General features: G+C 48.4%; 1 protein-coding gene across 1 annotated transcript in view; it reads left to right on the top strand.

Moving 5' to 3' along the window:
• The window catches only part of rgmd (RGM domain family, member D), a 31108-nt gene extending 20076 nt beyond the window's left edge, over nt 1-11032 (top strand). Inside the window, exon 3 of the mRNA XM_070860806.1 lies at nt 10127-11032. Within this exon, the coding sequence (XP_070716907.1) occupies nt 10127-10777 (651 nt within the window). The 3' untranslated portion in view covers nt 10778-11032. The remainder of the gene's footprint in view (nt 1-10126) is intronic.
• Nucleotides 11033-14889: the final 3857 nt, after the last annotated feature.

Raw genomic sequence — 14889 nt, 5'->3', positions numbered from 1 at the left:
ATACACCACATCCATCGGTACACCTCTATCCACCATGCTCGTTATATCCTCAAAGAATTCCAGTAAATTAGTTAAACATGATCTCCCCTTCATGAATCCATGTTGCGTCTGCTTGATTGCACTATTCCTATCTAGATGTCCTGCTATTTCTTCCTTAATGATAGCTTCAAGCATTTTCCTCACTACAGATGTTAAACTAACCGGCCTATAGTTACCTGCCTTTTGTCTGTCCCCTTTTTTAAACAGAGGCGTTACATGAGAAAAAAACTTTTTTACGCAGCGAGTGGTTAGGATCTGGAATGCGCTGCCTGAGGGTGGTGGGGGCAGACTCAATTATGGCTTTCAAAAGAGAATTGGATAAGTACCTGAAGGGGAAAAAAATTTGGAGTTACGGGGAAAGGGTGGGGCAGTGGGACTAGCTGAGGTGCTCTTGCAGAGAGCCAGGACGGGCCGAATGGCCTCCTGTGGTTTAACCACTCTCTAATTCTATTTTCTTTAAACATTGACGATCCCAGAATGCTATCTGTATTGAGTGCCATTGACAGAACTGGCGGGTCGATTTAGTACGTGTTTCACCTCTGGGGGCCGAGGATCGGATCGTGGAAATATTGCCACAGAAGGAAGCCGTTTAGGCCAATGTGCTCGTGCCCGCGTGCTGACGGGAGTTACGTACTTCGATCCCATTTCCCTCTTCTTTCCCTATGCCCTTTAATGTTTTTTCTCCCGCGTATTTATCACTAGTGTCATGATAGACTAGGCTCCAGCAGATAATTGTGACAATACAATACACATCCTAAATAACTCTTGACATCCTCACCGCTCCCCTTTATGCCTGTACTCATCCCGAGTTTGTTCTTTGTGACCAGTTGAAAGACTTTTTAATCCCTTCAACCCTTTCAGAAGTTTCAATTCTTCTAGACTTCTTCTCCCCTCAACCTCATTTAAAAAAAAAAAAAAAAAAATATTCCTGGGATGTGGGTGTCGCTGGCAAGGCCGGCATTTATTGCCCTAGCAAAGGTGGTAAGCTGCCTTGAACCGCTGCAGTCCGTGTTGTATCTTAGTCGTTTGTTACAACTGAGGTGGTTTGCTCAGCCAGTTCAGAGGGCAGTTAAGAGTCAACCACATTGCTGTGGGTCTGGAGTCACATGTTGGCCAGACCGGGTAAAGACGGCAGATTTTCTTCCCTAAAGGACATTAGTGAACCGGCTGGGTTTTTTACAACAATCCGATAGTTTCAAAGTCCCCATTACTCAGACGAGCTTTTTGTTCCGGATTTAGTGAACTGAATTAAAAATTTCCCAGCTGCCGTGGTCGGATTTGAACTCGCGTCACTGGATCATTAGTCCAGGCCTCTGGATTACTGGTCCAGTAACATAACCACGGTGCTACCATACCCTCCTGGTCCAGTGACGGTGGCTTAATTATTTCTATTATTAACCTCCACTCTATCGTCTGGGTGAAGCCGACACAAACTAACGCTGGTTGTAGAGAGCATTGGTGCCGTCGGGAGCTGTCTTGGTATGCCGGGGTCGGGGTGTTGGAGGCTTCCCTGCTTGTGGCTGTTCTGTACCTCCCGAGGAGTGAATGCTGACACAAGTTGAAAGTGTGGGCAGGTAAGGCAATATACCATTCCCAGCCATTGAAGTGCCCTCTTTTTCTCTCTCTCTCTCTCTCTCTCTCTCCCTCCCTCCCTCCCTCCCTCCCTCCCTCTCTCCCTCTCTCCTCTCTCTCTCTCTCTCTCTCTCTCTCTCTCTCTCTCTCTCTCTCTCTCTCTCTCTCTCTCTCTCTCTCTCTCTCTCTCTCTCTCTCCTCCCCGCTCCCCCACCCCCACCCCAACCACTCAATTAAAAACACAATCTCCGTGAAATGACTGTCCAGGAGGCAAAGAATTACAGATGAGTGGTTCCAAGAACAAATTAGATTGCATTAGTTACTGGGTACTAACTGGCTCAGTGGGCAACACTCTTGTCTGAATCAGAAGGTTGTGGGGTCCAGGGACATAAGAACATAAGAAATAGGAGTAGGGCACATGGCCCCTCGAGCCTGCTCCGCCATTTAATACGATCATGGCTGATCTAATCATGGACTCCTGTCCACTTCCCTGCCCGCTCTCCATAACCCCTTATTCCCTTATCGGTTAAGAAACTGTCTATCTCTGTCTTAAATATATTCAATGACCCAGCTTCCACAGCTCTCTGAGGCAGCGAATTCCACAGATTTACAACCCTCAGAAGAAATTCCTCCTCTCCTCTGTTTTAAATGGGCAGCTCCTTATTCTAAGATCATGCCCTCTAGTTCTAGTCTCCCCCATCAGTGGAAACATCCTCTCTGCATCCACCTTGTCAAACCCACTCATAAAATACGTTTCGATAAGATCACCTCTCATTCTTCTGAATTCCAATGAGTAGAGGCCCAATCCTACTCCACCTTTCCTCATAAGTCAATCTCCTCATCTCCGGAGCACCTTGAGCACCTAATCTAGGCTGACTCTCCAGTGCATTGCTGAGGGAGTGCTGCACTGTCGGAGGTGCCATCTTTTGGATGAGATGTTAAACTGAGGCCCTGTCAACCCCCTCAGATGGATGTAAACGACCCTGTGGCACTATTTCAAAGAGCGGCGAGGGGGGAGTTATCCCCGGTGTCCTAGGTCAATATTTATCCCCTAACTTGCATTACTAAGACAGGTTACCTGGCCATTATCACATTGTTATTTGCTGTGTGCAAATTGGCTGCCGTGTTTCCCGATGTTACAACAGTGACTACACTGTAAAGCACTTTGGGACATCCTGAGGTGGTGAAAGGTGCTATATAAATGCACATCTTTTCTTTTAGCTTCCAATTGGTTCAAATATTGCCTGAAATACACTTAGAGCCAGAAAGATGTGTGTGATCTTTGAGATTGCACCATAATTGATCCACACCCCTGTGGTAAGGAAGTTCGATATCGGCCAGGGTTCCTGCCACTGTAAATGGTTATTGTGACACATGGACTTTCCTGTGATGCGTCCCATGGCGGAATAGGCTGGCAACAGACTCTAGGTTTGCACACTAACCTATCCATGGGTTAGATACGAGGTGCTGACGCTGCCGGAAGTGGGGATGAAATAATGTGTTCTCTGCTAAATACGAGATGGTACACCATGTCATCTGCAAGATGCCCGCATGCAGCAAGGCCTAGACGTCATTCAGGCTTGGGCTGATAAGTGGCAAGTAACATTCGTGCCAGGCAATGACTATCTCCAACAAGTGAGAGTCTAACCACTGTCTTTTGACATTCAACAGCATTACCATTGCCAAATCCTCCACCATCAACATCCAAGGTGTCACCATTGACCAGAAACTTAACTGGACCAGTCACACACATACTGTGGCAACACAGGTCAGGCTGGTATTCTGCAGCGAATGTGTCACCTGACTCCCCAAAGCCTCTCCACCACCTACAAGGCACAAGTCAGGAGTGTGATGGAATACTCTCCACTTGCCTGGATGAGTGCAGCTCCAACAACACTCAAGAAGCTCGACACCATCCAGGATGAAGCAGCCCGCTTGATTGACACCCCATCCACCACCTTAAACATTCACTCCCTCCACCACCGGCGCACCGTGGCTGCAGTGTGTACCATCTACAAGATGCACTGCAGCAACTCGCCAAGGCTTCTTCGGCAGCACCTCCCAAACCCACGACCTCTACCTCCCCCTAGAAGGACAAGGGCAGCAGACGCATGGGAACACCAGCACCTCCACGTTCTCCTCCAAAGTCTCGCACCGTCCTGACTTGGAAATATATCGGCTGTTCCTTCATCGTCGTTGGGTCAAAATCCTGGAAATCCCTAACAGCACTGTGGGAGCACCTTCACCACACGGACTGCAGCGGTTCAAGAAGGTGACTCCCCACCACCTTCTTGAGGAGCAATTGGGGACGGGCAATAAATGCTGGCCTTGCCAGCGACGCCCGCATCACAGGAACGAATTAAAAAAAATAAAAACCTGGAGGTTTACAAAGGGCAGTACTTAGCACCATATTGATGGTTAAAATCTCAATCAAGGGCCACAGTCTTTTGGCATCAGCAACTTGTGCTGAACACAAATTATTGGGACCATGGATTTAATAACGTGTGCCTCCTGAGTCTGTATCGAAGCATCTCGCAAAGTCAAACCGTTGGCATTCCTACATTATAGTAATTAGTTCTTGATTCTCTCTCTTCACCCCCACATGTGCTGCAGTCTGTCTAAAAGGGGGTCCTTAATTCAGCCTGTCCCTGCATTCAATGGCAGTGTCTGGACACTAAAGCAACTGAGGTTCATTGTGAACGAGTTGCCTTGATTCTCACCCCTCGTACTGTGTAGCACATACTTGTCTGAACTGTGACCCCCACCCCCTGAACCCTGGCAGTGTAACCCATAGTGCCCTGACCCAACACCACCCACTTAAACAGGCAAGCTAGCCCCCCCCCCCACGTCCATTCCCTTTCTTTCCTACTCACCGCTTTTGAGTTTTATGGGGGCCAGGAACTTTGGGAAAAGGCCGTTTCTAGTTAATGTTGCCTCAATGGTGGCTAAACGTAATTCACAACGCCAAGATCTTGAGATGGAGCCCAAAACAAGGGATCATAAACATGAGTCCCCAGCACTTCCAACGGGGAATTCAGGAGAAACTTCTTTGCCCAGAGAGTGGTGAGAATGTGAAACTCGCTGCCACTGGGAGTGGTTGAGGTGACTAGCACAGATGCGTTTAACGGGAAGCTGGATAAACACACGAGGGGGGGAAAGGAATAGAGGGTTATACTGATGGGGTGAGGTGAAGTCGAGGTGGGAGGAGGCTCGAGTGGAGCATAAACACTGGCATAGACCTGTTGGGCTGAAGTGCTGTACGTTCCATTGCAATTCTGTGTGAAATCTGTTCTTAATTTGCACAAGATGCTCACAAGAAAGTTGAGTTACATGTGGCCCCTGAGGCTCCATGGTACACACCTCTGAAGCCAACAAAGGTTATTAATACCGGCCACTCCTGCTGCAGAGGAGTAAGTTTGGAAACTGCGATCACAGTCCGAGACAGGCCATACTGCCAAGCGCTGTTGGACACAGGAAGGCTTCTGCACTTCCCAACAACAATAGCTTGTATTTATATAGCGCCTTCAATGTAGTGAAACATCTCGAGGAGTATTCACAGGAGTATTATGAGCTGAAAAAAATTGACACCGAGCCGCACAAATAGAAATTAGCGCAGGTGACCAAAAGCTCCGTCAGAGGTAGGTTTTAAGGAGCGCCTTGAAGGAGGAAAGAAGTAGAGGTTTAGGCAGGGAGTTCCAGAGCTTGGGGCCTAGGCAACAGAAGGCACGGCCACCAATGGTTGAGCAATTATAATCGGGGATGCTCAAGAGGGCATGGGGGGGGGGGCGGGGATTGTGGGGCCGGAGGAAATTAGAGATAGGGGAGGGGGCGAGGGATTTGAAAATAAGGATGAGAATTTTGAAATCGAGGCGCTGCTTAACCGGAAGCCAGTGTAGGTCGGCGAGCACAGTGGGTGATGGGTGAGCGGGACTCGGTGCGAGTTAGGACACGGGCTGCCGAGTTTTGGATTACCTCTAGTTTACATAGGGTAGAATGTGGGAGGCCAGCCAGGAGTGCGTTGGAATAGTCGAGTCTAGAGGTAACAAAGGCATTATTTCTGTTGATTAAAATTGCTTTCTGCAACAATAGTATAGCTGATGCTGTCGTTTGGCAATTAGGAGTGTCAATATTTGCAAGGGGTGTGCTGTATGTTAACTGTTGATTGCTGCAGGGCTGCATTAAGAGACCATTTGATCAAATGCTCATGTGCTCTTAAATCGTACTGAAGTCATTTAATCCATGGCTGATCTCAGGAGATGGTGAATTTCAGCTTGTTCACACAGGTACACTCGCCCATTGTTCAATGCAAAGACCTTCCTCCACCACTCCACACACAACACAAGCTTCAAAGGAATCAATAAATTCAGTCAATGCGAGGCATTGAATAGCCAGCTCACTGGAGTGTCCGGGATACTGACGGCTCACTGAATCCCACGGGATAAAGACTTTACGCACAGTGAGGTGGGGTAGTTGGCAAATCGGCCTCGGAGGGTTTAATACACTTCCAATTTAATCGAGCTTGTGAGATAATGTGATGGGTTTCTTTTTTTTAAGTTACGGGTTTGAAATAGCTATTGGTAATGGTCATGTTAAGTTTGCGTGGAATTAATCAACAAAATTGTTAGCTGTGTTAAAACAAATGCCTCTGTTCAAATGAAAGACTTGCATTTATATAGCGCCTTTCACGACCACCAGACGTCTCGGCGCTTTACAGCCAATGAAATACTTTTGAAGTGTAGTCACTGTTGCAATGCAGTGAAACCCGCAGCCAGTTTGTGCACAGCAAGCTCCCATGAACAGCAATGTGATGTTGATCCAGATAATCTGTGTTTGTTATGTTCAGCGAGGGCTAAATATTGGCCCAGGACATCGGGGGTAACTCCCCTTCAAAAATAATGCCGTGGAATCTTTTACGTCAGCTTGAGAGAGCAGACGGGGCCTCTGTTTAACATCTCACCCGAAAGACGGCACCTCTGACAATGCAGCACTCCCTCAGCACTGCACTGGGGGTGTCAGCCTAGATTTATGTGCTCCAGTCCCTGGAGTGGGACTGGAACTCACAACCTTCTGACTCTGAGGCAAGAGTGCTACTCATCGAGCCACAGCTGGGTTACTGGTGTCGATCACTGGATGTTTTTAATATCGGGTTCGGGCTAGCCATTTCTCTCCTCTCCATCTTTAAGTGTGAGTGATTTGTCTATAAATGCTCTTTAATTGTTGGGGCTGCTGACTCTTCTCTGATCCGAAATCTGACTCAGAGTAATAGTTACTTTTCTGCTTCTGATGTGTTGGGTAAAGTGAATAGAAAGTGAGTTTCCTTTATTTTATTTATGCTTAGCCGCCTTCAACCCTTACTCTTCTAGCTCTTGTCAGTATAACTCTCTCCCCTTCTCTGTCATGTGCTTATCTAGCTTTCCCCTTAAATGCATCTATACTAGTTCGTCTCTTTATATTCATTCACGGGATGTGGGCGTCGCTGGCAAAGCCGGCATTTATTGCCCATCCCTAATTGCTGCCCTTCAGAAGGTGGTGAGCCGCTGCCTTGTTGGCAACGGAGTGGCTCGCTGGGCCATTTCAGAGGGCCGTTAAGAATCAACCACATTGCTGTGTGGGTCTGGAGTCACATACCGGCCAGACCGGGTAAGGTTCACCTCAACCACTCCCTGTGGTAACGAGTTCCACATTCTCACCACTCTCTGGGTCAAGAAGTTTCTTCTGAATTCCCTAGTGGATTGCTTGGTGACTATCCTGTATTGATGGCTCTTCACCACAAGTGGAAACATTCCCTCTGTCTACTCTACCAAAACCTTTCAGAATTTTATAAAGACCTCTATTAGGGCCAGTTAATCAGTTTGAAGTACCATCACCTCCTGTGAGTGACTGGGGCAGCCATCTTGCATAAGCCATGATTTCATAAGCAGCAAGAAGACAACTAACAGTCTGGGGTTTTTTTTGTGTGTGGGTGGATAGTTTGGTAGGACACTGGGATGACTCTCTTCTCCAAGTACAGGGTGATCTTTTAACACCCACTTTAGCCAGAGGTTTTTGCTTTGGGTGAAAGTTGAGCCCTTGACCAATACAGCAACCCCCCCCTCAGTACCTGCAAGTGTCGGCCTGGATTATGTGCTGAAAGAGGCTTGAAGCTACAACATTCTGACAATTTGGGCCACGGTGACATTGGGATTAATTAATACTTCCACATTGTACAGAGCAGTAGTGAGAGCGGATGGACTTCAATTTAAGAACAAAAAAATACACTTTGGGTGTCCAGCTTACATTGGTAGAACGTTGCTCACAGAGATTGGAATTGGCGTGTGTTTGTTGTACTAGAACTGTCTTCCTTACGACATTACAAACGCGCGCATACAAGATGGCTCTTAACACAGGAGGTCACCTGATGCTTTTATTGCATTTACATCAGTTGCAGTACCACACCCGTCCACGAGGCGGAGCTCTACATTACAAGAACCTTTAACAATTGTTTCAAATGGGGGATGCATTGACGGCTCGCGAGGAGCCAGAGCGGAACGCGTATCTCGGCTGGCAGCGAGCTTGACGTACAGTAGGTTTGAACGAGGCCTGTTTTCTGTGTATAATTTGTGGAGCAGTCGGCACTGTCTTTATTTGCCAGGCAGAGGGAGGGTGTTTGGTGAAGTGACACAGTCTGATCAAGGAGAAGCGCGTTGAGAAGGCTCCTGAAAGTGAGGAGGGACATCGGCAGGTGGAGAGAGGTTTAGGGCGAGAGTTCCAATTGACAGAGGCCAAGGTGACAAAGTTCGGTCACCTGACGGTGGCGTGGAAGAATGGGGAAAGCACCAGAGTCTTGGAAATTGTAGCATTCATAATTAATTTAATTAAACTGAATTTCAATTCCCACTGTGCTGCTGTGGTGAGATTTGAACTTTCACCTCAAGATCGTTAGTCCAGGCCTCTGGATTACTAGTCCCGTAACATAACCACTATGCCTCCATACCCTACGCTATAATGTAATTATGGCTAAATGGCTTAAGTGTCACAGTTGGTTGCTCCCAGACCCAAAACGGCCCCACTTTGTGCAAGTGCAAGGCTGCTGTTCATTACTTATCTGGCAGGAGTCGTGTTCCCCGTAACTGGGAGGAGGGTCCATACAGGATGGTGGTTATAAAACCACCTTTATGGACTTTGTCTCTCCAGCAACAGATGAGGCTGAAGTTGTCGGCCAAAACTGACTCCTGTGGCGTGGTTGGCTCGCTTGCACTGCCAGCTTGCTGCCAATGGGTGGCGCTGCCCACAGAAACCGCCCAATCCGTGCTTCCAGTGGGTGTGGGCGTGTCTGCGTGACATTAGTTCTTGTATTAGTATTTTGTTACTTTACAAGCCCAAACTTGGGTTTCATTCAATCGCTACATCTTGATTGAGCTTATCTTTGTTTTGCTCTATTTCAAACTGTTTTTCCAACCTTGGGAGTGTCCTTTGCTATGGGCCTTCACACAAGGTTTTTCTAATAATCCCACCCCAGGGCCTTGAGCACAACAAAAATCCAGGCTGACACTCCCTGTGCAGTGCTGAGGGAGTGCTGCACTGTCGGAGGTGCCGTCTTTTGGATGAGACGTTAAACCGAGGCCCCGTCTGCTCTCGGGTGGACGTAAAAGATCCCACGGCACTCTTTTTTTTTTTGAAGAAGAAGAGCAAGGGAGTTATCCCCGGTGTCCTGGCCAATACTTATCCCTCAATCGACATCACTAAAACAGATTGTCTACCTGAGGGGGCAGATGGAGCCTCGGGTTAATGTCCCACCCAAAAGGCGGCCTAGATTATTTTCTTTGTATGTGCACAAGTCCCTTGAGGTGGGGCTTGAACCCACAACCTTCTGACTCAGGAAAGGGCGCTGCCCACTGAACCACAGCTCTCTCTGTTAATCCCACTCCCCCAATGCGAGGAGCTATATAAATGGTTTGTGACATACTTTGGGGCTTTTGCGACACAGGAGATCAGAATTAAGAACATAAGAAATAGGAGCAGGAGTAGGCCATTCGGCCCCTCGAGCCCTGCTCCGCCATCCAGTAAGATCATGGCTGATCTTCGACCTCAACTCCACTTTCCTGCACTATCCCCGTATCCCTCGATCCCCTTAATATCCAAAAATCTATCTATCTCAGTCTTGAATATACTTTATTGAATATACTGCGTCCCACAGCCCTAAGAGGTAGGGAATTCCAACGATTCACCCCCCTCTGAGTGAAGAAATTTCTCCCCTCAGTCCTAAATGACCGACCCCTTTATTCTGAGACTGTGACGCCTGGTTCTAGACTCCCCAGCCCAGGGGGGAAACATCCTCCCTGCATCTACCCTGTCAAGCCCCGTAAGAATGTTGTATGTTTCAATGAGATCACCTCTCATTCATTCTTCTACACTCTAGAGACCAAAGGCCCAGTCTACTCCGAGGACAATCCCACCCCGCCCCATCCCAGGAATCAGTCTGGCGAACACTTGTACCGAGACTAACCAAATTGCCGTTTCTTGTGTTTTGGCGCAGATCACGATAATATTCAAGAGCTACCATGGCTGCACCGAGCAGAAGGTCTATCAGGCCACCACGGACGACCTGCCGTCTGCGTTTGTGGACGGCACAAAGAGCGGCAGCGAGCGGGACGGCGAGAGCAGCCTGCGGATATTCCAGAAGGCGGGCAGCAGCCAGGTGGAGATCCAGGCCCGCTACATCGGCACCACCATCATCGTACGGCAGGTGGGCAAGTACCTGACCTTTGCCATCCGCGTGCCGGAGGAGACGCTCGACTTTGCCGCCGACGACGGCGCCTGCCTGCAGCTCTGCGTCCACGGCTGCCCCCGCAGCGAGCTGATCAAGGAGCACACTCTCTCCCGCCGGCTGGCCGGGCCGCCCCGCCAGGCCTACACCGCCGCCAGCGCCACGGCCAAGTGCCGCGAGATCCTCCAGGTGGAGGACGTCTACTTCCACTCCTGCGTCTTCGACCTGCTGACCACTGGCGACCCGGCCTTCTCCATGGCTGCCCACGGGGCCTTGGAGGACCTCAAAGCACTGCACCTCAACGTTCTGAAATTGCACAGCGCCCCCAGGGCCGAGGAAGGGCGCAACGGAGCACCGGTCCCTCGCCGGACCCCCCTCCTCTACCTGGCCTGTCTCGTCTTAGTCATAACCCTCATGTAGTGAAAGTCTATACCCCTCAGATTGCAAAAATGTCTATATAATAATATATTGAGAAGTGTACATATGTGAAAATGATGTGTAAAGTGCCTGTACATATAGTTGTATCGTATGAATTGTTGTCCCTTGAGCCTTTCTGTTAGCGCTAGAGTTTTTTTTTGTGTACTCGTGTTTTTAAACCCCCTTTCCCCCCCCCCCCCCGGGGATGTGGTCAGGAAGGCATCTAATCTTTGCCTATTAAAAAAAAAATATCTCCTGCTACAGACTTCAAAGGATTTGATTTGTGTGACTGAAGGTGTCGGGGTTGCCATGTTGCAACTCGCCGCTGTTGAAAATATTCTGCATTTCATAGTTTCCAGGTTCCTTTTCCGCTCCCCCGCCCCTCCCCCACACACACACACACACACATGCACACACCTCGGCGTTTCAGTTTCTCCAGTCCAATGTCACAGAAACATAGAAAATAGGTGCAGGAGTAGGCCATTCGGCCCTTCAAGCCTGCACCGCCATTCAATGAGTTCATGGCTGATCATTCCTTCAGTACCCCTTTCCTGCTTTCTCTCCATACCCCTTGATTCCCTCCCCCCAACCATAAGGGCCATATCTAACTCCCCCTCGAATATATCCAATGAACTGGCATCAACAACTCTCTGCGGCAGTGAATTCCACAGGTTCACAACTCTCCGAGTAAAGAAGTTTCTCCTCATCTCAGTCCCAAACGGCCTGCCCCTTTTTTTGTTTCATCTGCAAATTTGGACATTGTGCCCTGTACGCCCAAGTCTAAGTCATTAATATAGGGCAAGGAAAGTAGTGGTCCCAGTACCGACCCCTGGGGAACACCACTTCCTGCAGTCTGAAAAACAACAGTTCACCACTACTCTCTGTCACTTAGCCACTTTCATACCCATGGTACCACTGTCCCCGTTAGTCCATGGGCTTTGATTTTGCTGGTATTGTCCCCTGTGAGCTGTGGGGCTCCGCGCCTTCTGAATCATAGAATGGGTACAGCACAGGAGGAGGCTATTCGGCCCCTCAAACCCACGCCGGCAATAACTATGCAAAAACACACACGCGGCATTTTGACTGGGCTAGGGGGCCCTTTAAAGGGCCCACGCACCCAAAAAGAAAATTGAAAGACTTGCATTTGTATAGTGCCTTTCACGACCGCCACACGTCTCAAAGGCGCTTTACAAGCAATGAAGTAATTATTTGGAGTGTAGTCACTGTTGTACTCTGGGGAAACGCAGCAGCCAATTTGCACACAGCGAGCTCCCACAAACAGCAATGTGATAATGACCAGATATTCTGTTACGTTGATTTGAGGGATAAATATTGGCCCAGGACTCCGGGGATAACTCCCCTGCTCTTCTTTGAAATAGCGCCATGGGATCTTTTACATTCACTTGAGCGAGCAGATACGGCCTCGGTTTAACGTCTCATCGGAAAGACGGCACCTCCGACAGTGCAGCACTCCCTCAGCACTGCACTGGGAGTGGCAGCCGAGATTTATGCGCTCAAGTCCCTGGAGTGGGACTTGAACCCACAACCTTCTGACTTGGAGGCAAGTGTGCTGCCCACTGAGCCACAGCTGACGTAAAGGGAACATTGCTCCAGTCAGAGGCCTAGCTTTTTCAGACTTCGCTGGACCTGTCAGTAATCCCTACGTCTAACCAAGTCCTGCAGGGATCAGAGCCGACATCGTATAATAATAGTGCAGTTTGTCTTCGAGACACCCCCAAGTGCTTCACAGCCAATGAGGTGCCAGCTTATTGTGTGTTGGGGTAAAACTAAAAGACTGGGTTTCAAGTCCAAAGTCTTTAAAGTAACACTCCAGGTTTGTCACTGCAGAATGAAACGTTAAATAGAGGCCCTGTCTCTCTCAGCTACTCATAAAAGATTCCATGCTCACTATTTTGAAGAAGAGCAGGGGAGTTATCCCTGTTATCCTGGCCAATATTCCCTCAATTAACATCACCGATTTATTTACAGCCATTAATTGTTGGAAGAACCGGGTCTGGGACAAAGCAAGACCAGTTGTACTGTGAAGAAGAAAATCGGCTGCAATTTTCCTGTTTTTTTTTCTTCCTCCTGACCAGCTATTGGTTGCTGCTGGGTTACCTTGGACACCAAGTGCTGCTCCGTGGGCCGTGAGTGTTGACCCAGGTCACAGCGGCCAGGCCTGATGTTTGAGCGCGAGCCCCCATGGCCTTTCCTGCAACGTTCACGGGACACCGAGGTAACGGACCTGTGATGTTGGTGGAGTGGGGGGGGGGGGGAGAAAGCCATTCAGCCCATCGCATCATTCCGTCAGATACAGTCTTCTCGCACGAAGATTATTCCAGATAAAATAATGCTGCTCTGAGGGACACTGAAGCTAATTTTAACTACTGTGTTTCTTCAAATATATTCAAAAAGGAGTTAGATGAGGTCCTTACTACTAGGGGGATCAAGGGGTATGGCGAGAAAGCAGGAATGAAGTTGAATGTTCAGCCATGAACTCATTGAATGGCGGTGCAGGCTAGAAGGGCCGAATGGCCTACTCCTGCACCTATTTTCTATGTTTCCTGCTCAAATTATACAAAATGCCAAGGATTCTTGGACAGCATGTCCCAACCCCGCCACATCTACCACCCAGCGAGACAATGACAGCAGGATAATAGGAACACCATCACCACCTCCAATTTCCCTTCTCACGTCACCCTGCCACCCTGACTTGGAAATATATCGGCCGTTCCTTCATCGTCGCTGGGTCAAAATCCTGGAACTCCCTCCCTAACAGCACTGTGGGAGTACCTTCACCACACGGACTGCAGCGGTTCAAGGTGGTGTCTCTCCACCCCCACCTTCCTCGCGGGCAACCAGAGAGGAGCAATAAATGCTGGCCTGGCGAGCGATGTCTATATCCCAATAATTTATATATTTTTTTAAACTTGAGATAATGGTTAACAGCACAGACTGAGTATTTTACTCCCCACCTTCCCAAACAGCTGCTGTACCTTCATTTTCCTGTTGGTGGTGCTGCTGAGCCACCAGGGCTAACAGCTGAACAGCACCACCATCTACAGGCAGCTACTGGTACTGCCGTATAGAAGTCTCAAATGGAACAGATATTCAGAAGCCAAGGATGAAAAAAGGCCTGTGATTACTCTAATGCTCACTACTAACTTTCCAGCACGCAATATCCAAATGCAAATTAAACCAGCTAATGTGTATGTGCACGTTGGTAAAATATTCCAAACATTTATCACTATTTGAGTAAATTTCATTTAGAAGCACAAATACATTTTTACCATGTGTCAGTTGTGAAACTATTAGTCTATATTGGTTGAGAATTACAGATTAATAGTCTGTCGTGACAAGAGCTGGTGCAGGCAGCAGTATACCTCACAGTCCTGTGTTGCAGCAGCAGTATTTATCTCTTCCAAGTGCCCCATTTACAAGGATGTTGTTCAAAGTAGGCAAATAATTCTTGCCGACTGAATCTACTCTCAACACCAATGGCTACTCTGCTGCTCATCATGGGTGTGATGACAGTTATTGCATTTGAGAATTCAGAGCACCAGTCCCTGCATCAGTCACTCAGAGGAGGCTGAGGGGAGACCTATTGAGGTGTATAAAATTATGAGGGGCCTAGATAGAGTGGATAGGAAGGACCTATTTCCCTTAGCAGAGAGGGCAACAACCAAGGGGCATAGATTTAAAGTAATTGTTAGAAGGTTTAGAGGGGTTTTGAGAGGAAATTCCGTCACCCAGAGGGTAGTCTGGAACTCGCTGCCTGAAAGGGTGGTAGAGGCAGAAACCCTCACCACATTTTAAAAAGTACTTGGATGTGTACTTGAAGTGTCGTAACCCACAGGGCTACGGACCAAGAGCGGGAAAGTGGGATTAGGCTGGATAGCTCTATGTTGGAAATAGGTCCTCCCTATCCACTCTATCCAGGCCCCTCATCATTTTATACACCTCAATAAGATCTCCCCTCAGCCTTCTTTGTTCAAAAGAAAACAATCCCAGCCTATCCAATCTTTCCTCATAGCTAAAATTCTCCAGTCCAGGAAATCTCCTTGTAAACCTCCTCTGTACCCTCTCTAGTGCAATCACATCTTTCCTGTAATGTG

This window comes from Pristiophorus japonicus, chromosome 18 (assembly GCF_044704955.1).
Source record: "Pristiophorus japonicus isolate sPriJap1 chromosome 18, sPriJap1.hap1, whole genome shotgun sequence".
In the NCBI taxonomy this organism is placed as follows: Eukaryota; Metazoa; Chordata; class Chondrichthyes; family Pristiophoridae; genus Pristiophorus; species Pristiophorus japonicus.
This window is presented reverse-complemented; position numbering and strand designations above follow the sequence as displayed.